Source organism: Pelmatolapia mariae, linkage group LG15 (genome assembly GCF_036321145.2).
Source record: "Pelmatolapia mariae isolate MD_Pm_ZW linkage group LG15, Pm_UMD_F_2, whole genome shotgun sequence".
Classification (NCBI taxonomy): Eukaryota; Metazoa; Chordata; class Actinopteri; order Cichliformes; family Cichlidae; genus Pelmatolapia; species Pelmatolapia mariae.
Genome location: NC_086240.1, coordinates 15466166 through 15491207, shown reverse-complemented (window position 1 = coordinate 15491207; position 25042 = coordinate 15466166). Strand labels below are relative to the sequence as shown.

General features: G+C 41.0%; 3 protein-coding genes and 2 non-coding genes across 6 annotated transcripts; 1 reads left to right on the top strand and 4 right to left on the bottom strand.

The window, feature by feature from the left end:
* Positions 1–488: 488 nt before the first annotated feature.
* LOC134643273 (uncharacterized) lies at positions 489–6353 on the top strand. The gene is made up of 21 exons (XM_063495556.1): positions 489–511; positions 603–661; positions 746–832; positions 920–1041; positions 1181–1324; positions 1467–1541; positions 1649–1819; positions 2137–2239; positions 2455–2669; positions 2944–3094; positions 3182–3393; positions 3472–3586; positions 3678–3877; positions 3952–4066; positions 4144–4313; positions 4401–4492; positions 4696–4826; positions 5492–5681; positions 5799–5937; positions 6026–6119; positions 6283–6353. The coding sequence occupies exons 1-21, from the start codon at positions 489–491 to the stop codon at positions 6351–6353; spliced, it is 2679 nt and encodes an 892-aa protein (XP_063351626.1).
* A 4140-nt stretch (positions 6354–10493) lies between these two features.
* On the bottom strand, positions 10494–16154 carry zpax1 (zona pellucida protein AX 1). 2 transcript variants are annotated; one of them, XM_063496168.1, is made up of 21 exons: positions 16094–16154; positions 14887–14963; positions 14713–14808; positions 14509–14633; positions 14171–14314; positions 14010–14090; positions 13770–13934; positions 13591–13687; positions 13301–13518; positions 13069–13225; positions 12785–12993; positions 12586–12703; positions 12313–12512; positions 12090–12204; positions 11850–12019; positions 11688–11776; positions 11471–11601; positions 11181–11370; positions 10884–11019; positions 10674–10803; positions 10494–10590 (listed from the first exon to the last, which is right to left on the bottom strand). In XM_063496168.1, the coding sequence occupies exons 1-21, from the start codon at positions 16099–16101 to the stop codon at positions 10523–10525; spliced, it is 2724 nt and encodes a 907-aa protein (XP_063352238.1). In that variant the 5' UTR covers positions 16102–16154; the 3' UTR covers positions 10494–10522. The 2 variants fall into 2 exon arrangements, with proteins under 2 accessions (XP_063352238.1, XP_063352240.1); XM_063496170.1 differs by lacking the exons at positions 14713–14808; positions 14887–14963 and having other exon boundaries at positions 16094–16109.
* ttc32 (tetratricopeptide repeat domain 32) lies at positions 14972–18011 on the bottom strand. Its single transcript, XM_063496171.1, has 3 exons — positions 17867–18011; positions 17491–17657; positions 14972–16164 (listed from the first exon to the last, which is right to left on the bottom strand). The coding sequence occupies exons 1-3, from the start codon at positions 17980–17982 to the stop codon at positions 16037–16039; spliced, it is 411 nt and encodes a 136-aa protein (XP_063352241.1). The 5' UTR covers positions 17983–18011; the 3' UTR covers positions 14972–16036.
* A 2736-nt stretch (positions 18012–20747) lies between these two features.
* On the bottom strand, positions 20748–20830 carry trnal-cag (transfer RNA leucine (anticodon CAG)). The gene has a single exon. It is a non-coding gene; the product is annotated as a tRNA-Leu (tRNA).
* A 418-nt stretch (positions 20831–21248) lies between these two features.
* On the bottom strand, positions 21249–21320 carry trnaq-cug (transfer RNA glutamine (anticodon CUG)). The gene has a single exon. It is a non-coding gene; the product is annotated as a tRNA-Gln (tRNA).
* Positions 21321–25042: the final 3722 nt, after the last annotated feature.

The following is a 25042-nucleotide window of genomic DNA, read 5'->3' as shown; positions in this document are numbered from 1 at the left end:
TCACACCTTCATTTTTATTTTACTTTATTCACATAGACTTGTTCCCTCAACTGAAGGACGTAAAACCAGCAATTATTAGCAATAGTACAAAACACTGTTGCCTTTCTAAAATTCATTTCTGCTTTGGTTTTGTACTATAGCTTTTAATTTTTAAATGCTCTCCAGAGTTTGGATGAATTCTCAGTATAAAACAAAACAAAACAAACACACATGCTTCATTTTATTAATTATTTACTTTACAACAGTTCATTTTGTTGGAAAAGCATATTTAAATTTAATTCCAGTACAAATGCCGTCAGCGTTTTTGCAAATCAGGTTAAAACTCACTTCCACCCAATCAACCTCATCAGGCTCCAACGAGATCCACCTGTGTGTGGCTGTAACCTCCCTCATCTTACCCAAAGAGGAGCCTTTAGGCCCCCTACAAACCTCTTTAAAAACGGCAAAAACAGAGACGCTAAGATTACCACTTCCCCACCTCTTGTGCCATGGGTCACTCATTAGGATTGGGGTTTGTAGCTTTATTTCTCTAAGATCCCTTTTTTTTTTTTTTTAGTTAAACTTTCAGTTTTTTTGCTTTAACTGACTAAATTGTTTTTCAGGTGGTTCATTCTTTTGATAGCTGTTATGAACACAGAGGCTCAAAAGAGGCCCCCTTTAAGTAAGTTTTAATTTTTTTTTTTTCCCTAAAAATGTCACTTAATCAAACTATTGCTTACTTACTCACGTAAATGTTTATTTCCAGATGTCACCGCTCAGTGTCTGGGGAATGTGATGCGTGTGGATGTTGGTCCACTTGGAGGAAATCTTCTGAAAATTACTGCCGTCATGAGTAAGCTGAAAATTATTTATCTCTTTAGCTTCTTGCCTCTTAAATCTTAACTTTTCTCACTTTTTTTGTTCCCTGTCCTCTCCTCAGATAACACTGCAATTCCTCTTACGCCAAGTTTAGCCTCGCAGTGTGGCATCAGTGTGAAGATTGATCTGCTGGGAAACGCCTTGATTTATGCTTCTCTTCAAAACTGTTTTGCTCACAATGTGGTAACGTAACAAGGATAAAGACAGAATTATTAGGGTTATTTTGTTTTTTTTTTAAAGCACCCAATGTGTGTCCTAGGCTTCTAGTATTAACTTTAATATATTTAAAAATGTATACATTTTATTATTATTTTTTTTTTAGGACGATAAAGAATTCACCACTGCTTTGCATCTTCGACTGCATGGAAACCAGTTGCTTGAAGACGAGGTGTACCAGGTGGTTAAAACCTGCCGCTACACTCCCTGGGCCTTCAGGGAAATTGTCTGTGACCACAACTACATGGAGGCAAGTGACTGCAGCAAAACCTTCCGTGGTCATGTTCCCATCTAAATAAATGGCACTATAGCCCATAAGAGCATCAAGGCTAATACAGTTCCTAGAGAGGTGAGAGATGGCTTATCATTGACTCAAAGGGTCTTGTTTCTAGGTGTCAGTGAAGAGGGCAGCTGCAGATGATTATGGCCTTCCTGCATATTCCAACCAACAGGCCAGTCCAGAGTTTGCTTATACTCAACGAGCCGCAGAGGTTAGAGGAGCTCGTTTGGCCTCTCGTCTATTCTCAGAAACCTTCTCTGCATGTAAAGTCACGCTCTGGTGTTTGCCTTACAGAAACGCCCCATAGATGCAGGATACAGAATCACAACAGTTGTGTTCTTCACACCTGAGGAGAGGATCATGAAGGCGACTGAGGCCCACCAAAGGGGATACGGGGTAGGAAACACTCCCACCAGGGTGATTCTCCGGAGTTCAAAGTCTGCACTGGCAACGTACACCCAGACTGTGAGTAAACTGCAGATCGCATGCTTTTCACACATGCCTGACATGACCTGGCATCTTGTTCTACAGACAGCCTCTGGTTAAAGTACTTGCAGCCCATTAGATGGCTCTCTACTTGCTCACACTTACAGTCAGTAACCAATTGGATTTAGATTAAATTATATGATCAGACTACGTTTTTAAACTTGTTACAGTCTCACATCGATTTGACAAGATAAAGTACATACGGCCCATTAGCCTGCATTTCCACGTTCTAACGAACTGCTCTTTTGCACACATGCTTTATCTTCAATGTATTAAATGGTTATCTCACCCTGCAGGTAGCAGGGGTGCCCATGAAGGTGTTCAAAACTTCGACAATCTTTGAGAAGCAGTGGCTGACTGCTCGAGTTGATGCTGTAGCTGCTTGTCCAGTGCTGGACGGTAATTAAACTCTAACCATGTAAAAGCTGCAGGGAACTCGTGTCATGTAGTGTTTAAAACCTGAATACTTTAGCAGTTAAACCCGCAAATTGTTGTATGCATGTGTGGTTTAGAAATGCTAACTTGTTAGCAAAGTTGTCTGTCAGCAGACCTCATAGCCTCTAAATCCTGTATAGTAGTGTCTGTTTTGGCCTCTGATTGTGCCTTATGTGCAGGTCATAGCGTTTCCTTCACGCCCACCATGATCACTTGGCGCCTGCCCCAACGCATTGACCCTTTAATGTCCTCTGGGCGGGTTCAGCTCTTGGAGGTGTACTTAGGAATCAACGGTCAGAGGCTTGATCCTACTCAGATGCCGGCCAAGCTGTCTGCTGACGATTCGTACATCATTGTTCAGATTCCTGTTGGGGGCGACGGTGGATACTTTAAGGTGAAAGGCAGTTCTTTTTAAAAGAAATCAAGATTTGTATCAAATATATACTGATAAATGGCTTCCTTGGCCTTTTAAGATAGCAAAGTAGTAAAAGCCACATTTCACTGTGAAATGAGGGCCCATTTCCAAAGCTGAGCCTCCAAAAGAGTTGCTCTACAAGCATTAAAGCAGGAATCTTATAAAGAATTATTACAACTTTTGTTCTGCTTTTAGATATGTTCCATTAGGAGTAGTCATAATGACAAATTCTTGGTTTTAAAATGATAAACAGAGCCATATCCAGGGAAATCAGTATCTCCTCTCCTACACAATTGAACCCATGCTGGAGTTGCTCTGGACTGAAGATGGAGAAGACACAAGATACAAAGTCTTGTTTCCCATCACAACACCTTTGTTGTCACTGAATCTTCAAGTTTTTGACGGCGAGTCTCACCATCCCACTTATCATATATTATGATTATTTGTGTAAAATGCAAGCTCACTGAATTCCTCTTCTCTCGTCCCTACAGATACTGTTCCGAAGCAGCAAGTGTTTAAGATGGTGCTTGGGCATTTTGCTCCTGACGTGGCGCTGATGAACATCACCTTCCCCTCTGAGGTTTTGACTATAGCACAGTGCCATGCCAGAGGCTTTAACATCAGAGAGCAAGTGTCCCCTAACAGCAGCTTGAAGGTCTTTACACTTGAAGTGCCCTTCACAGACCCGGCCGTGCTACAATCGGTAAGATTTAATTTCAGCTTGGGGGCGGAATATTAATGCATATTTAATTTGACTGCTAATCTTTCCATTTCCCTACAGAGGGGAATGGGATTTATAGTCTACTCTCTTCACCTGACCTTTGGTTTGCTGGTGCTGAATGAGTTTGCTCCATTTTCTCACATGGCTTATCTGGAAGCCACACTGGAAGACAGGGGTCTGTATGCGTTATATACAAGCCTAAAATGTTTGTCATCTTGCACCAGCTGCAGGCCAGGGTTCTTGATGCATTTTTAATCTATCTGCAGTTCCTCCTTCGGTCTCTGGAAGCTGTGATTACCAGAACTTTTATGTCCTTGTGAAACATGGAACCTCAGACTTCAACTTTCAGACCATGGTGGGAAAACGACTGCTGACGCCAGGTTTGGCTCAGCAGTATGGCTACATGGAGAATGGAACTCACTTCAATCTTGTAGTGCCATTTGCAGCCCCTGATGTTGAGTTTGAGGTATTTTGTGCTTTGCTGTAGATGAGAATCTTCTGTTTAACGTCCTGCTTGCTCTAACTTAAACAATGTTTCAGGCTATTACACCAACTTCCATTAGGACCAGAATTGACGTGATCCTGAAGGATCCAGAAACTAACGTGCCCATCGGTGACTTCTCGATGGCTTGCAATTTCTTCTCACGGCTCACTGGTTGGTTTGGGTTTCTTGTTGTTTAAATGACTTTTCATTGGCAAGTTTGAGTCTAGTGTTTAAACTTTTCTTTTCAGAGTGTTTCCCTAATGGTACCATAACCACTCTGGCTGTGAAACTGGAGTCTGTTCCCAGCCTGAACCCCAGTGAGCTCACGCTGCACGACCCCACCTGCGGTCCAGTCTACAGTGACGACCGCTACGCTTACTTTGTCTTCACTGCTAACTCCTGTGGGACTACCAGAAAGGTATTGTCACTGCACAACTTGATGACTAATACAGACTATTAATGCTGAGGCTGATCTGATGTATTGTCTTTAACTTTGTTCCCTTAGTTTTTGCCCAATGCGATGCTCTATGAAAATGACATCTCTGTGCCACATGACCTCGAAACAAGTGCATCAGACTCTGAGGAAGCAGAGTTTGCGTGAGTGTCTGAACTTTATTAGGAAAATTAGGAGACTAAAGTTTTTAAAAGTAACTTGAATCTCTGGACTAAATGGACTCCTTCAGCTTTCCGTTATCCTTTATTCAATCTTTGATACTGAGACGAAGATGAATGTCTGTAGGAATTTTCTCTCTGGTCTTTGCACCTCTGACTGCATTCAAATCTCATGGCTTGTCTTCTAGGCTAAAGGTTTCATGTTACTACGACCTCAACACAACCCACGCTGTGTCCTTCCACACCAGACCTCGCAGGAGTGAACCATATGCTGAAAATGCAAAAGGCCAGCTGCAAGTGGCAATGAGACTTTCTTTGGGTAAGAAGTTGGCATCGTTTCATTTTCCCCTCCACAACACAAATACAACTCCAGCACTGTGGAGACATTTAAGATGCTTCTCCCTAAAACTGGAAATAATCCTCAAATCATTAAGCAATTTTAAATTAATCTTTAACTACCTTTACTAACTAAACCTTACTGCTTTATCTCTAGAAGATCTAATAGTTTTTGAAAAGATTAAAAAATTTCTGGCAACTACATGGTTCAGACTTTAAAGGTTGCTGTCATCAGCATGTGGATAATTTTTCCTGCTTAATGTTGACCATCAGCTTCCAATGGTTTTTACTCCAGGAGCTCCTATAATCTAAAATGCCGTGTGTGTGTTGAATTTCATCCCTAGGCGCCGCTCTCATTAAAGTAGCTAAGCCTTCACTAAATCTGAGTTTTTATTCTAACATCCCAGAAAATTTGGATATTGAGCTTTATGCGAGAAGCAAATCAGGAATTTGTTCTGGGAGCTGGCAGCTCCCAAGTAAGTAGGTCCATGCATGGCCATAATTGGCTGGTGTATACGCAGCATTGTGAGAAGGCAAATGTCACTTGTGTGATACATGTGAGAGGGGAAAACCTCAATGTCCTGAGCTGATTATATTGTTCAAAACCTCTTGTCATAATGTCATTTCATGCTGTCTCTCTGCACTTAGACGACTCCTTCAGAGAGTTTTACAGACTCGAGGACTCTCCCATCATGAAATATCTCCAGCAGCCGCTTTATTTTGAGGTGGAGCTCATGAGTGCAACAAATCCTCAAGTATCACTGGAGCTGGAGAACTGCTGGGCGACATTGGATGAGGACAAGATGTCCCAACCCAGATGGGATCTGATCATAAACGGGTAACGCTCAAGCTGGTGTTTGCATATTAGCATAAGCTTTTCCTTCATACTGATGCAAGGATGGGGTAGGGGGACAAAATTTAATTTTTCTTTTAACGTATCTTTGAAATTGTCCAGCTGTCCACACACAGACCCACACCATGTGGTCTTCCATCCAGTGTGGACTGATGCTAGGGTTCAGTATCCCTCTCACTTCAAGCGCTTTGAGGTCCAGATGTTTGCCTTTACTGAAAATGAAGAGGATCTAAGTCCTCAGGTAACTCGGCCTGTAAAAACAAATCATTTCATGGTTCAGAAAACTGCACATGCAAATCAGTACTCATAAAAACACTTGCATCTTCTAGGTCTTCGTCCACTGTGACGTTGTGATCTGTGATACCAGAAATCCATTAGGTGGCATTTGTAATGGGCAATGTTCATACCCAGAGTACAGAAAAGGTATAGTATGAGGTCCTTTATAATGGAACACTTTGTTTCAAGGGTTTGACCCAGAAAAAGAAGAGAACATGGTGTGCCATAGTACTTCTGTCTCAGGCTAATTTTCTTTTCAGCCTGTTGAAATTGGTTACGGTTAACTTTCCTCATTCTCTTCTCTCCACAGGTAAAAGACACATCTCAGAGGAACAAAGTTCAAAATCATTTGTGACATTTGGACCAGTAATCATGAGTTGATACAATAAAGATTTTTAAAATTCACCTTTATTGTCTGTTCTTTCCTCTGCTTTGCTACATGTGGAAACTTGAGTTTTCCAGCTGTAATTCTGAGTGTGTAGTCAGTTATGTGAGAAGTCATAATTCAATGTACCTCTTTGGGTTAAGGACTCTTACAGAGGTGAGTGTGCATTCACAAGAGGAATACTAGTGCCCATGTGTCTTAAGAGACAAATGTAAGGTTTATGATATGGAGAGACACGTGGTTTTGAGATGGTGGCACTCGCAAAAACTGCAGTCAAAGCTGGAGAAATGAAGGTGCCAATATTTTCATTGGGGGTTGCCAGACTGGACATGATTGGAGGACAGCTTAGGTTGGAGGAAGACCAGAATGATGTTTGCTCTTGTATGACAGAGGATGCAAATGAAAGATCTAACGTGGTGCCTAGAGTAGCCAAAAGACTGATTAGAATCTTAATAATTTAGGTTGCTTTTGTACTTGACTAAAAAGTCCAATAAATATTTGTATTCTTCAAAATGCATCAGTATAAAGTGGCTCATTTTACAGCCCACAGGAACAATTTCCACAAACTCATATTTTCAGAGGCATTAACTGGGATTTCTGTAGTGTGGTGGGTGCATTTTTCCACTTCAAAATATTTCTTCATAAATAGATACTTTGGATTTTTTTTTTTTTTTTTTTTTTTTTTTTTTTTTTTTTTTGTTAAATGACATTCAGCAGCTCATGAATGGTAAATGAAGCTACACTGTATAAAAAAAAAAAAAAAAAGGTAAAGTATTTTACTGTGTATTTTACAGTTTTGAACTGTTCTTCTAGAATATTAAATTTACATAAATGGACTTACATTTGAAATGTAAATTTACAAAATCACTGTAAATGTAATAAAACACAATTTTCTTGGTTTTAAATGTATTTGTCTGTACATATGCATATTTAGATTGTTAAAATACATTCACAAATGTATCATTTCACAAATATTTGTCCGTTATTTGAAAGATTGAACTGTTAAATTCAAATGTAATGCTATGGAAAAATATATAAAATGATTCTTATAAACTTTTATTACATCAAATAATTATTATTATTGTTATTTAGGGCGATCGTGGCTCAAGAGTTGGCAGTTCGCCTTGTAATCAGAAGGTTGCCGGTTCGAGCCCCGGCTCGGACACTCTCGGTTGTTGTGTCATTGGGCAAGACACGTTACCTACCACCTACTGGTGATGGCCAGAGGGGAATTATAAAGTGGAATTGTAAAGCGCTTTGAGGGTCTCAAAAAGCGCTATATGAATGCAATCTATTATTTAAACCAACTGTTAACTGTATATTTCTGTACATTTAAGTATTATTATTCATATTGCCGCATTCATTGACCTTGTTTATAGGTAATTTCATTGTTTAATCACGTTAAAATGTTCCTAATTTAATGTTTAAAAGCACTTGAGAAAGGCAAAATCACATGTAAAATTAGGGCAACAAACTGTATTGTCATTACTGAAAATAACCGTATTTTCATGAGAAAGTTATTTTCTGTTATTTTCTGGTATTATTTTGGCGGCCCAGCTGCCGGAATATTACTGTTTTTTTAGGATTTTTTTTTTTTTACAGTGTAATTAAATCAAATGTACTAAATGGAGTACTCCAATGAGTAGTTCCAATGAGGCCACTTTCGCCGTCCTCTGCACATCTTTCTGATCTTGTGCTATCAGGAGGCTCTCAATGGTGGAACAACAGAAGGATTGGAGTTGATTCAGTGTTATTGATACAGTGCCAAATCACAACAGTGGCCTTAAGGTGCTGTATATTGTAAGGTAAAGACCTACAACAATACAGAGAAAACCCCAACAGTCAAACAATCCCCAATGAGCCAGCACTTTGGTGACACTGAGAAGGAAAAACTCCCTTTTAACTGGAAGAAACCCCTGGCAGAACCAGCCTTAGGGGAGTGGCAGCCATCTGCCGTTACCAGTTGGGGGAGAGGGGAGGGAGACGGGATGAAAGACGCACTGTGGAAGAGGGCCAGAGATTAATAACTAATGATTAAATGCAAAGTGACGTATAAACACACAGAAGCCCAGGTCATTAGCAGTGTAACTAATGGAGGATTCGGGTTCACCTGAACCCATCCTAACTATATGCTTTAAAAGAAAGTTTTAAACCCAATCTTAAAAGTAGAGAGAGCATTCCACAGAAGAGAAAAGCTGGAAAGCTGAAGGATCAATTAATAGGAGCTAATATGAGAGAAATATGCTCTCACAGAAGCATTTGGAATCAACCGAAGGCTTTTCTGTTAGTTTTTAGCCTTATAATATCAATTACAGTAGTCCCGCCTAGAAGTAATAAATGCATGAACTAGGTCTTCAGAATCACTCTAAGACAGGATGTTTCTAATTTTAGAGATATTGCACAAATGCAAGAAAGCAGTCCTACATATTTGTTTGATATGCATGTTGAAGGACATATCTGGTCAAATGATTCCTCAGTGTTAGTACAGGCCAAGATAATGTCATCCGGAGAAAATATCTGGTTAAACACTATGTTGAGGTCTGACATTTGGGGGTCTGTTTCTTAGGGAATGTAGAGCTACTGTAACATCATAACATAAATGACAGCATTACATATGCTTTCTAGTTGATCCAGGTGTGTAAGAGATGTATGGAGGGGTGTTATAACTGCATGACCTGTTAGTCTGATATGCAGTAGAAATAGCAGCCTTGATGTGGGTTTGAAGGAGTATGGAAAATGATGATGGGTGGACTGGGTTATTAGTATTTATCCAGCTGACTGCTGTTTTCTTGGGAACTGGGACAATCGTGGCCGACTTGAGCCAGGTGAGAACTGCTGCCTGCCTTAGTGAGAGGTTAAAGAACATGCTTTCCTTCTGCACAGGCCTTCAGCACTCATTCATTATCTCCATCTGCTCAAGCCACTTCTGTGCGGGGGGGGTCTGAGATGGTGTTGCTGTGTCGTCTCTTTCTTCCCTGGAAGCACAAGATGGATGCTGACTCCACTTTCAGAGCAAGCAAAGTACTTTAGTTTGTCCATGAAAGTTTTGTCAAAGCGATTTATGGCTGTCCCTGTAGCCAGTGATCGTCCTTATTCCACATGCATTTTGAGTTGTACTCTATACACTGACATTTCAATTAGACGTTTATGGGTGAGGGTGTGATTTTATGGTGCATCTATACAAGACTACATAAATTATAGGGCTAGGACAATATCTGATCTGTGGCAACCATAAGCTGCCTTTTGCAAAAACTGGATTATAAAAATTTGTGGTGCAATTTTAACCCTTGAAGGGTTGATTATTCTCAAGTGAATATCAAGAGCAATTTCATTTCATTAAGATCTGTGATTAAAGATTTACCTTATATTTTTTACCCCTCCAAGCCACTTAAAACTATAGGATTAACAGACTAGAAAAATTATTGAACCACAAAATTGTAGCTGAACTGCCATCATAATTTACAGGTGATTAGTTTAAAGTACAGAAGTTTCACTGGTTGCACAGACAAACTAAAAGCTATGAAGGTGCACAAATGCATTGTGTCACTAAAATATGAGACGCAATTCTGTGAGTAGTCTGTTAGATAAACTTGCTCAACTACAGAAGTTCTGTAAATTTCCATAGCAAGAATTGTTTGTAGAGTATCAAGTTACATGTATGAACCAGAATAGCTATTTAATTTGAATACTTTGTTCTGCATTAACCACAGTCAGTACCATTTTCACAGTCACTAAGAATCACTCAGCATTTACGAGCCCTTAGCAAATAGCAAGATGTCAGCTAGAAAGATGAAGTTGACTCAGCCACACTGGATTGTGAATGGAGCACCCCAGCCACAGTATTGCATTTATAAACAGTTACCACACCCTTTTGAAGGTTTTGCAATGTTGTACAAGTAATTTAAGCCTAATGCTTCATGTGAAGCTCAGCCCATGACTCTATACCATGCAGTTTACTTCACATTTCAATGCCCTTTTGTCTGAACACTGGGTTCAGACAAGTGCATTATGCAAATTCAAGCAGCATTATTTTAAGTAATCTGATATGGCTACATTTGAGGCCTTGTTATAGCCAGTTAAAGATGTCAACCAGAACAGTTTTCAACTTACAAATTGAAGCTTAGACACCACATAGCTTAAGATTTTTTTTTTTTTTATTGAAATATCAGTTTGAAAGTAGGATGGGTCCAGAGGAGAGCTGCCATTGGTGGGTTGACCCTGTACTTCTTTGCTCTGCAAATGGGGAAGAAAAAAGTCACCAACTGCACTTCAAACTTGAAGTTTGTCCCAGTCTTACTTACACCATTAACACGTACCCCTTTTAGCACCTTTTAGCCCTTGAAATTTAGTGCCCTTTGCACCTGTGGGATGCACACACTGGCCTCTGCAGATGCCATCTGGTGGGCCATTTGTATTACAAATCACTGCATCACAGTGCACATAGATCTGTGGGGAGACTGGAAGGTTAAGCACACATTGATAGAGTATTGCATTAGACAGCCCTATGACTAGATTGCCTGAATCACCTGATCTCTCAGAACTTCGTTGTTATTGGTGAAGGTGAACATCCTCATAGAGAAGCGTTTGACGTGGGATGGCATGGCAACATTATCCAAAACTGGATGGAAGACCGTCACATGGGTGTCATCACGATTCTCACAACTAGTGAGGAAAAAAATTTTTTTTAATAAATGTAGCATGAAGACCCATTCGCCAAGTGAATTAACCACCCACTCTAGACTATTAACGATAGCAAAGTTAGCTGGACTACATAGTTGAAGTCTTGGAGACATTCCACTTTGGCATTTACTTAATGTCATCACCTGTTCACAATGATGTCCCACTGGGGTACAGATGTCCTGTCTTCTTGAAGAGTAGCCCAGCAGTTCTCCACAATGAGCTCCAACTGGGGGTCTGTTGACTGCATCAGCACCACCTCAAAAAACAGGGGGTCTCTCAGGTATTTCTTCAGTGGATAATCTTCAGCTTTGTAAAAGCTCTGATAAGCAGCATCTGGAAGAGAAGCTTAATTAGAACACTAAGGCAGTGTATACACCTAAAGAGAACAGATGTCAAATTCTCCACCTTTTAGCAAACCGACTGTCAGACTTACCCTGGGCTTGCCTCATTTGCACCATTAGTAGCCCAGTCCCAATTTCTGCTCTAGGATCAGAGCTCCTTGGTTTGTGACTGAACGCAACAGTTTGTGTTTTGTTGACCATGTAGTAGCAGTAGATGGTTTGCCTAAACAGGATGGGGGCACACACACACACACATTAACTTGGGAATCAGCAGTTCATCAGGATTACTCACTAGTCAAGTCTACCTACCTGTACCCAGATTCAGCAGGTGATGTTTTCGCTGTCACCTTATGATACAGGCTGATCTCATTTTGATAAAGCATGTAGTTGTCAAAGAACTTAAAAAAAACACAAGTTGATTAACACATTTCCCAAAAGGCACTTTCAACTGAAAAAGGTCTGTAAACGTACTGTTCTACTTGTTCCACATGAATCTGCAGAGAAAGAAAAGTGGGCAAAGCGATCGTCGCTGAAAACTGGTCTACAAGACCGGTCCTTCAAAGTTAGCTGACTTGGGACGAGACTGGGCACAGATTCCAGCTTCACAGCCACTGCTGTTATTGTTCCATTAGGATAGCATTCTGAAGAAAGTGGACATTATTATGATTGTGTTTGTTACTTTAATGAGAAGTTTAAGTGATTAAGTCTTACTAGTCATCATCAAGGGGAAGCTGCAGGCCAGGGAGAGGTCACCAAGCACCCACTGATTGTTTGGTTCCCAGAGCACAATGTCAAGTCTGGCTTGGATGGAAACTGAGGAAACCAGCTGCAAGAAGATGTTCAGAGCACATTTAATTCTGATCCTGAGGAGACTGGCATTTACAGGGCTTTCCTGTCCATGCTTGGAAGGTTTTCAAAGAGTTATATTATATACCTCAAAGTTTGAGTCTTGGGCAGTGTATGGCACTCTGAGGTGCAAGTGTGTGCGGTTTTCCTGCAGCTTGTAGGCTTTGGCCAGTTCGGGGGTTAGCCGTCGCGGTCCAACCGTGGTCTCAAAATTACGGCCTTGACTGCCATATTTCACCCTGATGTAAAAGTGCTTCTGATCACAGGTGCCAGTAAGTGCAGGCAGCACTGCAAGGAAAAGAAGAGTCAGCCAGCTGGAGTTCAAACTTCAATGTTCAATTTTAGAAAAGTTAAGTCTCACCAACATCCTGCAGAGACGCCTGCAGTGTCACCTCATGAGCAAAGGAAGTTCCCTCAGGCAGGATGAGCAGCCCAAAGGTCAAAGGGAGAGAGTAGGTTGTAACCAAGGGTTCGGGATTCTTAAGGGGGGGGGAAAAAAAAAGTCATGTTGGCAGTTGGAATACAGTATTAAGTGCAATTTCCCATAGTTGGCCACCTACAGTCTTCAGGACGACATCGGCATCGAAGGCCACTTGTAAAGAGAAGCCCTTGGTGCCATTGGTGTAGATGTGCTCCTGGACAATGAGGCCTCTGGCATTGCTCTCCTCCACAGTGAGAACACCAGTAAAGAAGGTGATGTTCTTCAGCTCCACATCATGAAGGAAGCTCCCCAACCTGACGCTAAACACACCGTCCTCTGGAACTGTATCTGAGGAACAAGCCATGCGTTTAGGCTTTTTCTGCAACCTTGACTTTCAGTTCTTTATCTTTAAGTGGGACTTACAATCTTCCGCATGGGGAGGTCTGGGCATCAGAGGTGTTGTAATGGGGAACAAAACCTTGTATTTTATATCATCTTGGGTCCCATCTGCCCTCCAGAGTACCTCGAGCATCGGCTCCACAGTGTAGGTGACATGGTACTGGTATTCTGGGGCATGACTCTGCAATTATTTATGGCATTTTAATAAAACGTACATACAAATACACAAGTTGCATGTTGAGGTAGATTTCCAGACCTTGTAGTAACCATCGGGTGAGCCCACTGGGATCTCGGCAACAATATGAAAGTCTGTGGTGGATAGTGTGTACCCTCTCGCAGCCATCTGAGACCTATCCAGCCTCTGCCCATTGATGCCCATGTGCATCTCTACAATTCTGAATGTGCCGTCCATTAGAGGGGTCATGCGGCGAGGGATGTACCAAGAGATCACGCTCTCAGTGAAGAGGACGCCCCCTAGAAGAGAGGAAGCAACTTATTGACAATTCTGCACTTTAATGCTTACTGTGAGGAAGGTTTGAGGCTCACCTGTGGGACAAGCTGCTACCAAGTTCACGATACCCAGACCACTTTCTACCTTGTTGTAGACGCTCACCTTGAGGACTTCCATGGGGATTCCAGCCACCTTAAGGAAAAAAATAAAAATATGGAGTTTACTGTCATTTTTAATTACCAGAAATAATTATCCATTATGAAGTAATCCTTACATCCTCTGAGAAGGTCTCTGGTGTATTGTAAGGGCTTCGCATAATCAATCTGGTTGAGGTAGTCATTGCACTGTAGCCAGCTTGTTCAGCCTCCCTCAGCACCATTACCACTGGTTCAGGGGTGAAAAATGTCATCTTCCAGATACCATGTGATGCACCAGAGTCCTGCAGCAAAATGGAACATTTTGAGCCTTCATTCAACTGCATTTAGTAATTTTCTTAACTCTATAATCTAGGAACCTCAAGCAGATTGGAATCAACGTTTTGATCCTGAGCCGGCCGCTTAGTTTGTGGATTAGCTTTCATCAAGTAGTTTGACACCTAGAAGACAAGACAAAGCTAACTGAAGAGTTTGAAGGGCACAAGTATTAATGCAAACCTGGCAGTGTGAAGTAACCTACTTCCATGTAGTTCCTGTCACAGAGAACCTCTTTAGGGGCCCAGCGAGTGTAGCTGCACGTCTGACTCACATCATGAGTTACCACATCTGATGGTCTCTGGCTGTACATTTGGAGTTTCAAGCCAATTTTAAATGTTGCATCGTCCTATAAGAGAAGAGGGTTTTTTTAAGCAGTTAGTTCCCGGTACACTATCACCTGTACTCATTTGCAAATTTAATTGCAAAACTCGCAGACCTAAAATTTTAAGGTTTCTATTAAATGGAAGGTTGAAGTAAGCTAGGTGATATTTAAATTTGTAAAGTTTGGAAAGAAAAAAGTTCCACCTCAGCTCAACATACCTTGTTGTCCACAAAGCAGCCCATCAGAGACGTGTAGATTCTTGTGTTACCCCAGGGGTCAGACTCCATGCTGTACCCACACTGAGCAGCCAGGCTGGGTGTCAACAAGACACGCTGGGTGCCATCTGGAGATGACATGCAAACATGAGGGATCACTTCTCAAAGCAATGACACAGCCTGTTCCTAATTAGCCCTTTAACTCACTGATGGCTTCCACTACAAGCTGGTTCCCCACTGCTAGAGCCTCGTCCATTGACAGCCTCATTAGATTTCCTAAACAGTCTGCCTTTAAACCACTGCCTGTGAAAGAAGACGATGGTCAGGTAGTGTAGTCTCACTTAATTTGATCTGGAGTAGTTTAACATGAGTTAGTCTTACTTGACTGTGAAGCGAGCTTCGTATTTGGCCATGCTTGACCTAAAACAATTACTGCAGCCACCAAGTTCCATAATAAACTTGAAGGGGGGGGAAAAAAAAAGATGCACATTTTAGAAAAGTTAGAATAACCATCAGAAAACTAAAGACTAAACTTAAACTTACATGTTTTTAAGCCGCCACATGTTGCAGAGTCAATGTAACCATGCAAAAAAAAAAAATTACTGAAACCAACCACAACCAGAGCTTGGCATTGAAACCCCCAGCAAGACCTGCCACCAACAAACCAGCTCCGACACAAAAGAGCTGACTGCTTCACTCAGGCGTCAGCAGCTGTTTTATACAGCAGGTAATCACCTCTGCACAGGTGAAACGCATCAGTGATGCTTCCTGCCTCACTCACTGTGGGGAGGCTCCACTTATGATGCCTTTGCTTCTCGTAGGACATCACAAAATCTGTATTTGTGTGAATAAGTAAGCGCGAGACAGACATGTGTCATTAAATAATTTATTAGTCATTGATTTGTGATTCTATTTACATTTGTCTATATTATATTTATAATGTCTTCTGTGTATGTTTGTTGTTTCTATATTTGCTGACTTCCTTCCTTTAAAACCACATCACCTTGTTGTATTAAAACTTAAGCTGTGTCTGAGCTTCAATTTAGGACACAAAGTGTGCTTTATGCAGCTGAGACATTCCTCATTATTATTTTATGTCAGCTTCTTATTAGGGTTCATTTAAAGTCACAAAGCCTCTCCTAAAAACTTCAACAGGGTGCTCCAACATTTATCAGGCTTTCACCTGATGGGTCGATAAATCTGCAGTGTCCAGTCACAGTCTTATACGGCCCTTTATAAAGGGATATCAATTTTTCACTAACTGAGAGGAGCTTGAGTCGGTGCGAAAAAGGAATATTAATGCTCTTCTTAATAAAAATCCATCAACTGTGGCCCCTGATCCAGTGGGACGTCTGCTTCATCTGATCAATTATCCTCTGATTTTCAGCTCTGTCTTTGTTTGTGCAAATCACTTTATATTTAAAAACAAAAAAATGACAAGCGAATAAAAACAGTTGGACAATTATTGATATTAAGTGCACTGGTGTACATTTTGTTATCAGAACCACATGACACGTAGGTTCAGAAGCTGTCAGTATCCCCTGTTTATCTTGTGCTCCTGGTCCAGAAGTGTCTGCCGAAGGCTTACTTTGGCATCTTCAAAATCCGGGTTGAGCTTTAATGCCTGCTGGAAATCGCTCTTGGCATCGTCAAAAAAGCCTGTAAGATAATAAAAATTGTAAATACATATTAAATTTAAGGGTATCTTTTATAATACACTTCTAGGCTGGATTTTAAAGAGTCAGCAGTTGTTGGGCAGTAAAAGCACAAGGGTTGTGGAAAGTTTGACTGCAAATACACAGCTCCATCTAGTGTTGTAGAAAAGAAAGCACCAAACAGTTACAGAATAATAGTTGATTTCAGAAGCCTTTACTGTTTCTACTGTCTTGCATTTATTCTTATATATTATGTCTTTTGTCTTTGCTGTGTTTGTGCTTTCTTGTAATCATCTTTAGTTTTCAGTGGAGTTGAAGTCATCCACAGATCATCACATCTCTTTTTAAGTCACATTTTGTGACAATATGTTAACATTTGTGTATACGTGTAAGGGTTCTGGCTGCCAGATTCTGAATGAGTTTATGTTGTCCTACTAACGATTTGGATAATCCTGCAAATAGAGCGTTATAGTAGTCTAACTTCCTCGATATGAATGCATGGACCCATTTCTAAGAGTAAGTTTGAGATGATATTTTTCTAACTATTGATATATATTTACACCGTAGAAGGCAGATTATGCTAATTAACGATCGAAACAGAGATCAAAATGATGACATGGCTCCTGTCTTTTTCAAAGTGTTTCAGAGAAAAGGGTGATAAATAGGTAGGTACAGCTGTGTATCATATGCATAAGAGTGATAGGATATATAATGATCCTTCATGATAGCACCAAGCAGGAGCATGTCAGAATAATGGACCAAGAACGGAGGAACCTCCGAGCTTTTATTTTTGCAGATCTAAATGTACTACCTGAAACACAAAACTCTCTGTGAGTCTTTAATAACAGCTGTTTCTGTGCTATGATTGGATCTAAAAACCTGACTTGCACTTGTATCATAAATACTGTCTAGCCAAAATAGTTTAAAACACCTTTTCAACGCGATTGGAAGGAGTAATGTCATTCTTCTAATAGACATAGTGTCATTTGTGTTTCAGATGATGATTATGAGGAAACACAGGCAAGTCTGCTATAATGGAGATGTTCATCCCATATGTTGACCTCACACACCTTGTATAAATACACAGTGTGCGCTTATATTTCTTTATATGGTATACAATAGGTGAATTACTTCTGTCATTATTCATTTTTTATTCTTATTTACATTTTAGTGGACTGTTTTCAAATAGGACCTACAGAGGTTAATAAAAACGAAGCGGAGAAAAAGACATTTATTTTGAAGGTAATGGTTCAGGTGGGGTTTTTGGCTATTGATGTGAACTGGCTTGCCGCTGCGAGCTGTCTGTCGCTTAATTGCTGCTTCTTCTTACCTAATCTATAATGAATTAGTCCTCTGTTGTAGAAAGGCACTTCAAACTGGCTGTCAGCTTGTATCGCAGAGGTGTAGTCATCCACCGCTTCACGAAAATCCACCCGGAGGTACTTTATCTGCCCGCGATTGTTATAAGCAGTTGCTAAACTGCTTGCTTCACAGTCCCTGTTCAAATATAACACAGTTAAAACTCCCTTTTAAAATCATGGCTACAGTTAAATGTGAACATGAGTGAGAGGAAGGGAACTGAAATTAGCTAGCAGTTAGCGACAACGGGTCACAAAATTTAATGTGTAACAGAATGTGTCGTAACACCACCATGTCATAAACGACAACAGCTAGCCTTTAGCGTCTCCAGAATAAAATGACGATACCTGGACTGTAAGCAGGAAGAGATAAACTTTGTGTACAGCTCCTCTGCCATTTTAAAATTCTCCCTTTTAAACTCAGCGTGGGCATTTTCGAGTATCTGGGAATTATTCTCCTCCATGTGTGCGAAAGGTTTTCTTGTTTTTCACCTGCGGATGTGACGTTGCGCTACAAACTGTCCAATCATAGCGTGGTTCACATGTCGGCGTAGATCAGTGAGGGTTCATGGTACTAATCACGAATAAAGTTTTAAAACCTTTATTAGTAAAAAAAATTTAAAAAAAAAGAAAAAGAAAAAAGAAAAAAATTAGTTTGTATTGTTTTGAATACTTGCGAAGCACCATTCTCTATGGTCTTCCTCTTTCCCTCCTGCCTGGCAGCTCCTTATATAGCCAACATCCTTCATCTAATCTCTATCTTCTATACATGTCCAAACCATCAACTTTGTCTGTCTTGTGCACTAACCATTGCTTTGGACGGTTGATCCAAGGTACTGAAACTCATTTACTTTCGCTGTCTCTACTCTCTCATTCACAAACAGGTCTTCTGCCTGACTTTCATTCCTCTTCTCTCCCCCTACTCTCACTACAGATCTGTCATCTGCAAACAGCATAGTCCACAGAAACTCCTGCCTGACCTCATCTGTCAGCCTGTCCATCACCACTTTCGGAAGCTTCTCAGAGCATCTCCTCATGTAATCCCGCCCCCACCTTGAACCCGTCTGTCCTACTGCACACCCCACCACAGTCTCGCTGTCCTCATACATGTCCTGTGCCACTCTGACATACTTATCCGTCACTCCTGAATTCCTCATCTATTACCGCAGCTCATCTCTTGGCGCCCCATGACATGCTTTCTTTAGAGCCACAAAGCCACAGTGAAGCACCTTCTCTGTATGTCTCCATCACATTCTCAAAGCAAACGTTGCATCTGAAACCATACTGCTGCTCACTGATTGTCACCTGTCCTCTTAACATACCTTTAATAATACTTTGCCATGTCTTCATGATATGGCTCATTTATCCCTCTGTAGTTACTACAGCTCAACACATCATCCCTGTTCTTGAAAACTGGTACCAGTACACCTTCCTCATTCCTCAGGCATCCGATCGCTCCCAATAATTGCAGTAAACAACCTGTTAAAAATCCACAGGTGTGCCATCAGGACCACCTGCCTTTCCCCTTTACATCCTCTTCATAGATGCCCTCACCCCCTCCTTACTAACCTTTCTCCATCTGTTCTCCTCTCTCTCCCATTTTCTTCATTTAGTTGTTGTAAAAATGCACCTTTCCTATATTATTTTCTTTGCTCATAATAACTACTAAACTACATCAAGCATCTCCCAGCTTTCTCTGTTTTTCTTGATTTTTCATGTGTACACACATTTGTGGAAGAGAGATTATCTTCTTATTGTTTTACTGTGCCTCTTAGGGGTACAGTAAAAGAGCCTCATATATGTATATATATATTTAACCTAAAGTATCTTTTAAATAGTCTGTCTTAAACTATGTAAAGCATCTTTTTGTTTCAGATTTTAAAATGACAAAATAGAAAGAAAAAAGGTGGGCAAACTATCTACCTGCACCATCGCCTAATAACAAGAAGGTCCTGGGTTTGAATCCACCAGCTGGCTGTGTGGAGTTTCCATGTTCTCTGTGTCTCCATGACTTCTCTACAGGAACTCTGGCTTTCTCACACAGTCCAAAAACATGCACGTTAGATTTTATTGGTATGTCTAAATTGACTGTAGGTGTGAATGGTTGTCTGTCTCTATGTATTAGCTCTGCGATAGATTTGAAACCTGTCCTAGATACACCCCGCCTCTTCCGTGATGTCAGCTGGGATAGGCTCAAGCCCTAATGTGACCCTAAATTGGATATGTTACAGAAAATGGATGGATGTTACATAAGACAAAACACCATGTGAGTGAAAACCAAACTGTGCTTTCTTTTTCTAACAGCAGGTGTCAGACTTGACTAAGATTTGATTTAAAAAGTAAATGATGCAATCAGTGTTGATTATATCTATATAATCTCCTTAGACGACCTGGTGGTCCCGGGCTCTCCCTTGATCACCATATGGATGCTGAACTTAGTGCGGACACCTGATCGACATAGCCTGCTGCAGCTCAGAGCTCCTGAGCTCAGACGATCCTCCAACCTCAGCCTCCCAGTAGCTTGGATTACAGGCACGCGCTACCGCACCCGGCGAGAAGCAGCTACGTTCACAGAAAGTTTTATTTTCATTCATGTGAGCTCATCAGGTTCGTGCCCTTCATCAGCCAAGATGAAATGCTGTAAAAAAAACAAAAAAAAAAAACAAAAAAAAAAACAATAACAACTAATCATTTCAAAATTAGGAAGTCAGCCCAGTAATAAAAAGTTTGTTTTCTTTTTGTTGTTGTTTTTTGACCAAGCAAAACATGACATGGCCTTTTTAATAAGCCGAAACACAACGTATGTGTGTGTTTGTATATTATTGTTTTGTGTTTACACTGTCAGAAATACAAGAAAAATGTTGAAGGATTTTTACTGAGTGTTTACAATTTATGTATGTGATTGAATTGATGACAGCCTCTCATATTTTCATGCCATGACATGGAATGGGACCAGTCCTTGTTTTGGGATAATTGGAGTAAATAAGAAAGATTGTTTCAACGTGCTGAAAGTCTTGACTCCACAAAATCAGGTTTTTAGCACATGAGTGTGAGCACATTCAAAGATTCGCACATTTAGTTGTGCACCAGTAATCAGCTTGTATTAGAATTATCTAGAATGTTGTTAGAGTGTACATGATTATAAAATCCACAAGGCTCTGAGAGACCTCGTGGTCAACCCAAATTTCAAGTGCATGTTGTCACAATATCAAGAAGAGCAAAGCTTCAGTGTCAGAAGTGGGATTCGAACCCACGCCTCCAGAGGAGACTGCGACCTGAACGCAGCGCCTTAGACCGCTCGGCCATTCTGACGTCCGCGTGCTGATTTTGTGGAGGTTACAAGTTTAGATACTTTGGAAGACACACATGTTATACTCCACATAACACATATAGCAGCTGTTCAGCCATGGAAACACATACGGCACCCACTTTCTGTGCTGACTTTGAAGTCAGCTGTGCAGTTAGTGAGTCAGGGGAGTGTTTGTGACTTTTACGCACAAGCGCACCTCAGCACTCGGCGACCCCACTGTGTAAAAGTATGTGGTGTGCAACTGAATTTCAGACAGCTCTTTAGTACCACATAGGGATTGACAAGTGTTTGTAAAGGGAGAGGTCAAGGTTTGCTGCTTGATGTTTTACACCTCTCACTGAAAACACAATTGTAGCACAGTTTTGGTGTCCCAGAGAAGACACGCTACTGTTTCACATCCCAATCAGTGTATTAAAAACCAGGTCCCACCGAGATTTGAACTCGGATCGCTGGATTCAGAGTCCAGAGTGCTAACCATTACACCATGGAACCACTGCGGAGGCGGAGCGACTACCACATTCACGCAACCTGGCGACACGATACCAGAGTCGACCCAGAAAAAAAAATTGGGGGATACTGTACTAAGATGAAAAACAAAATAAGACACATTATGATTAATAAGTCATTGCAAACTATTTTAAAGGCAAAGAGCAAAAAATGTTATAAATAAATACATAAGGGAATAAAATGAAAGAAATACCTTATGATTAATGAAACAGAGGTCTAGCTCATAAGAAGGAAAAAGAACTGACTGAAGTTATCAAAAACCTCACCTTATGATACTTCTTGTTTTAAATACATTTGACTGAGCTGACAGGAATTTTCTCGATACTGTTAGATAATAATCATAAATTGTTACATTTGTGGAGCTGCAGCCTCATTCACGGGGCTTTTAACTATGCCTGAGGTGATATCATCACACCAGGCTCGTGCCCATCATCAGCCAAGCTGTAACACAGCTAATCTAGTAATTTATCGCACAAAGCAGTAAAATAAACATTTAAGTTGCAGTGAAATATTTCATTATCACTTAGTGCGTTCTAAGTTCTGCTGTTCATTTTTTAAGTGATAGCTGCACATTAGAGCTCGGAAACATTCAACTGGATCTAAGGAGCTTGGAAAGAAAAGCGTCTGGACTTCTTAAAGTTGCTTGAAGACGTTTCACCTCTCATCCGAGAAGCTTCTTCAGTTCTAAGGTCAAATGGCCGAGAGTCCCAGATTTAAACCCAGTGGGAGTATCCCCCCAAAGAGGGACAAAGGACCCCCTGGTGATCCTCTAATCACATGAGCCAAGGTGTGAAAGCGGGTGTGGGACCTAATCAGCCAGGGTTTCGGGTGAGCTCATTGTTAAACCTGGCCCCACCCTATCATGTGAATTCCTGAGGTCAGATGGCCCAGAATGTGAGTGGGCGTTAAGGCGTCTGGGAAGGGATCTCAAAACTGGATTATAGATGGCAGACAATTGGTGTCGTAAACCACCGCCTCTGTTCAAAGATGGTCGCTCACAGTGGACATAGATGGCCTCTTTCACTCCTCTTTCAAACCATCTGTCCTCTCTGTCCAAAATGTGAACAAACAGAGACAGAGAGGACAGATGGTTTGAAAGAGGAGTGAAAGAGGCCATCTATGTCCACTGTGAGCGACCATCTTTGAACAGAGGCGGTGGTTTACGACACCAATTGTCTGCCATCTATAATCCAGTTTTGAGATCCCTTCCCAGACGCCTTAACGCCCACTCACATTCTGGGCCATCTGACCTCAGGAATTCACATGATAGGGTGGGGCCAGGTTTAACAATGAGCTCACCCGAAACCCTGGCTGATTAGGTCCCACACCCGCTTTCACACCTTGGCTCATGTGATTAGAGGATCACCAGGGGGTCCTTTGTCCCTCTTTGGGGGGATACTCCCACTGGGTTTAAATCTGGGACTCTCGGCCATTTGACCTTAGAACTGAAGAAGCTTCTCGGATGAGAGGTGAAACGTCTTCAAGCAACTTTAAGAAGTCCAGACGCTTTTCTTTCCAAGCTCCTTAGACTACGATGACCTGGATGACTGAGAACCTTCACAGACATATTCAACTGGATCCATTTCAACTTTAATGCTTACAGCCCAATAAAGAACACGTGGAAATCACTTTCGTTTGATGCAGTCTGAGCTTCATTCAGTCGTTTTAGTAAAGTACAGCTTAACAAACCACAGCATCTTCATTTGAAGCTTTTCATGATGGAAATTCACTGATTGTGTAGGTGATCTTTTCTAAGGGCAGAGTTGATTTTAATTCTGAAATTCATTTACCTGTCCCTGCTCTATCCACCTCTTTCCAAGCAATTGCAATTACTCTCTTGGCCATCAGCAGCCCTATGTCTAAAAATAAATGATGCTTCCTTGTTATGTTAGAATTAGCTGGATAAATACCCAGCAGAAAAAGTTTTGGTTTTAAATATAGCTGTCATCTCTGCATTCTTGGGGGAGTTGCAATTATTTAGACTGTTTCGCAGCTGATGTGCAGATGAAAGAAAACATTTACTTTGCCCCGAAATCCTGACTCATGCCTGTACTGAAGTCACGCAGTAACTGTGTAAATGTCTAAATGTGCAGACTTGTCCGCTATGGACAGTTCACTTATGAAAAGCCTTTTACATGACAGTCAAAGCTGTGATCATAAGACGCAAATATTAAACCCAAAGGGTACCTGCATGAATTTCCTAGTTTGAGTTTGTCTCCACCTGCTGGGCATCAGAAGTGTTTAGGATGGAGGATGTATTTGCGGCTGTCCTGCAGGTGGAGGTGGTGTAGGACAAGCAGAGCAGCAGGTTTGTGAGCGTGTTTAACGTCAATTAAAAAGACAAGTAAGGGTTGATGAGGCTGCTGCGTGATGCAGAGACAGGTATATGGATGTGTGTGTGTATAAAGATTGGGTCTCGCTGTATTGCTCAGGCTGCACTACAACGTCTACTCACGGGCGCGATCCCACTACTGAGCGACACGGGGGCTTTGACCTGCTCCGTCTCCGACCTGGGCCGGTGCATCTGAGTAGGAAACCCAACAAGAGGCTTCATATCTTTAAAGAAGTTTTTTCATATTTTAAAGAAAAAAAACCTGCTTATTAATCACCCCAAACACCAGTAACAAGACAATGGGAACTCTCACTGCGGTGAACAACAACAAGGGAATTCTGTAGGGAAGAATGTCCAGGGTGAAGAAGTCAACTGTCCTGCTGAAAAAAAATGCACCCTAAGAGCTAAAGGTCATTCAGAGGCTGTGCACTTCCCTTTTACAGCCCATTTATCTCTAGACTGTGTGGACGAGTTGAAACGGATCAAACAGAGACCGTTTTGACCAGAGGAAGGGCATGTAGGCCACTGTCTGTTGACACTACTGAGAAAACGGATATAATATACAAATTTTTACATCAGTGTGACTGTAAATTATTACATGACAGGAATCCAAGAGGAGGAAGTCAGCTTTGTGTAAGATTTAACTGTTTTATTTTGACACCGATATCATGAAGAAAACATAATGTTCAGAAATCTCAGCACCGCCGAGTCTCATCACCCAAAATGTTGCTGTTTGCTGAGAGAATTAACACAAAACATCCAAGATCACTGTGAATTGACAGAACCAGGAACAACATAAAAATGAACCTTTCTGTGCGCACATCATACAACAAAAACATGATGTACAAATGTAGATTAAAAATAAATTGTCTGATGAAAAACACTGACAATGTGGAGCTCACGTGAAGTGCAACTGATGTAAAACTCTCAGTCTGCACTGTGATACATTCAGATACATCGATCGCAATTACAGAACAGACTGTTTATCATGAGATTTGGCTGTTACACATGTCAAAGTCCATTTTTTTTATTGCTCTAATAACAAAACAGTTATTGTCTGGATTAGTGATTATAAGAAATATTCTATGAGGCTGATTTGATTTCTGGAGCCTGAGACAGATGGCAAATTTTTTTGGTCATGAAAATTATGGTCATTTTCACTTCTCTTCCTGTTTCCAGGTTTTATACTAAGCTGTTTAATATTTAGTGTGTAGATATGAGAGTGGCCTCACACTTCTCTTCCCCAAATAAAAACCTAGCAGGAAGTTCACTGCTTTGCACCTCTGACGAGCACATATGGTTACTTTAAACCATCCCCAGCTTAACACTTGTCAGAAACGGTAAATGATTTATTATAATGAGACAAGAGAAAAGC

Bases quoted from the DNA above. Each gene is read 5' to 3' on its own strand.
- LOC134643273 (XM_063495556.1), top strand. From the start codon at position 489: ATGGGTCACTCATTAGGATTGGG. The intron at 1,820-2,136 runs GTGAGTAAACTG...CTCACCCTGCAG, and splicing joins TGGCAACGTACACCCAGACT to GTAGCAGGGGTGCCCATGAA. The intron at 4,067-4,143 runs GTTGGTTTGGGT...TTTTCTTTTCAG, and splicing joins TTTCTTCTCACGGCTCACTG to AGTGTTTCCCTAATGGTACC.
- zpax1 (XM_063496168.1), bottom strand. The intron at 12,513-12,585 runs GTGAGACTTAAC...TTTTCCTTGCAG, and splicing joins GGCGTCTCTGCAGGATGTTG to TGCTGCCTGCACTTACTGGC. The intron at 11,371-11,470 runs GTAAGTCTGACA...CTTCTCTTCCAG, and splicing joins GCAAATGAGGCAAGCCCAGG to ATGCTGCTTATCAGAGCTTT.
- ttc32 (XM_063496171.1), bottom strand. From the start codon at position 17,982: ATGGAGGAGAATAATTCCCAGATACTCGAAAATGCCCACGCTGAGTTT. The intron at 17,658-17,866 runs GTATCGTCATTT...ATATTTGAACAG, and splicing joins TCTTCCTGCTTACAGTCCAG to GGACTGTGAAGCAAGCAGTT. The intron at 16,165-17,490 runs GTAAGAAGAAGC...ATTATCTTACAG, and splicing joins ACTAATTCATTATAGATTAG to GCTTTTTTGACGATGCCAAG.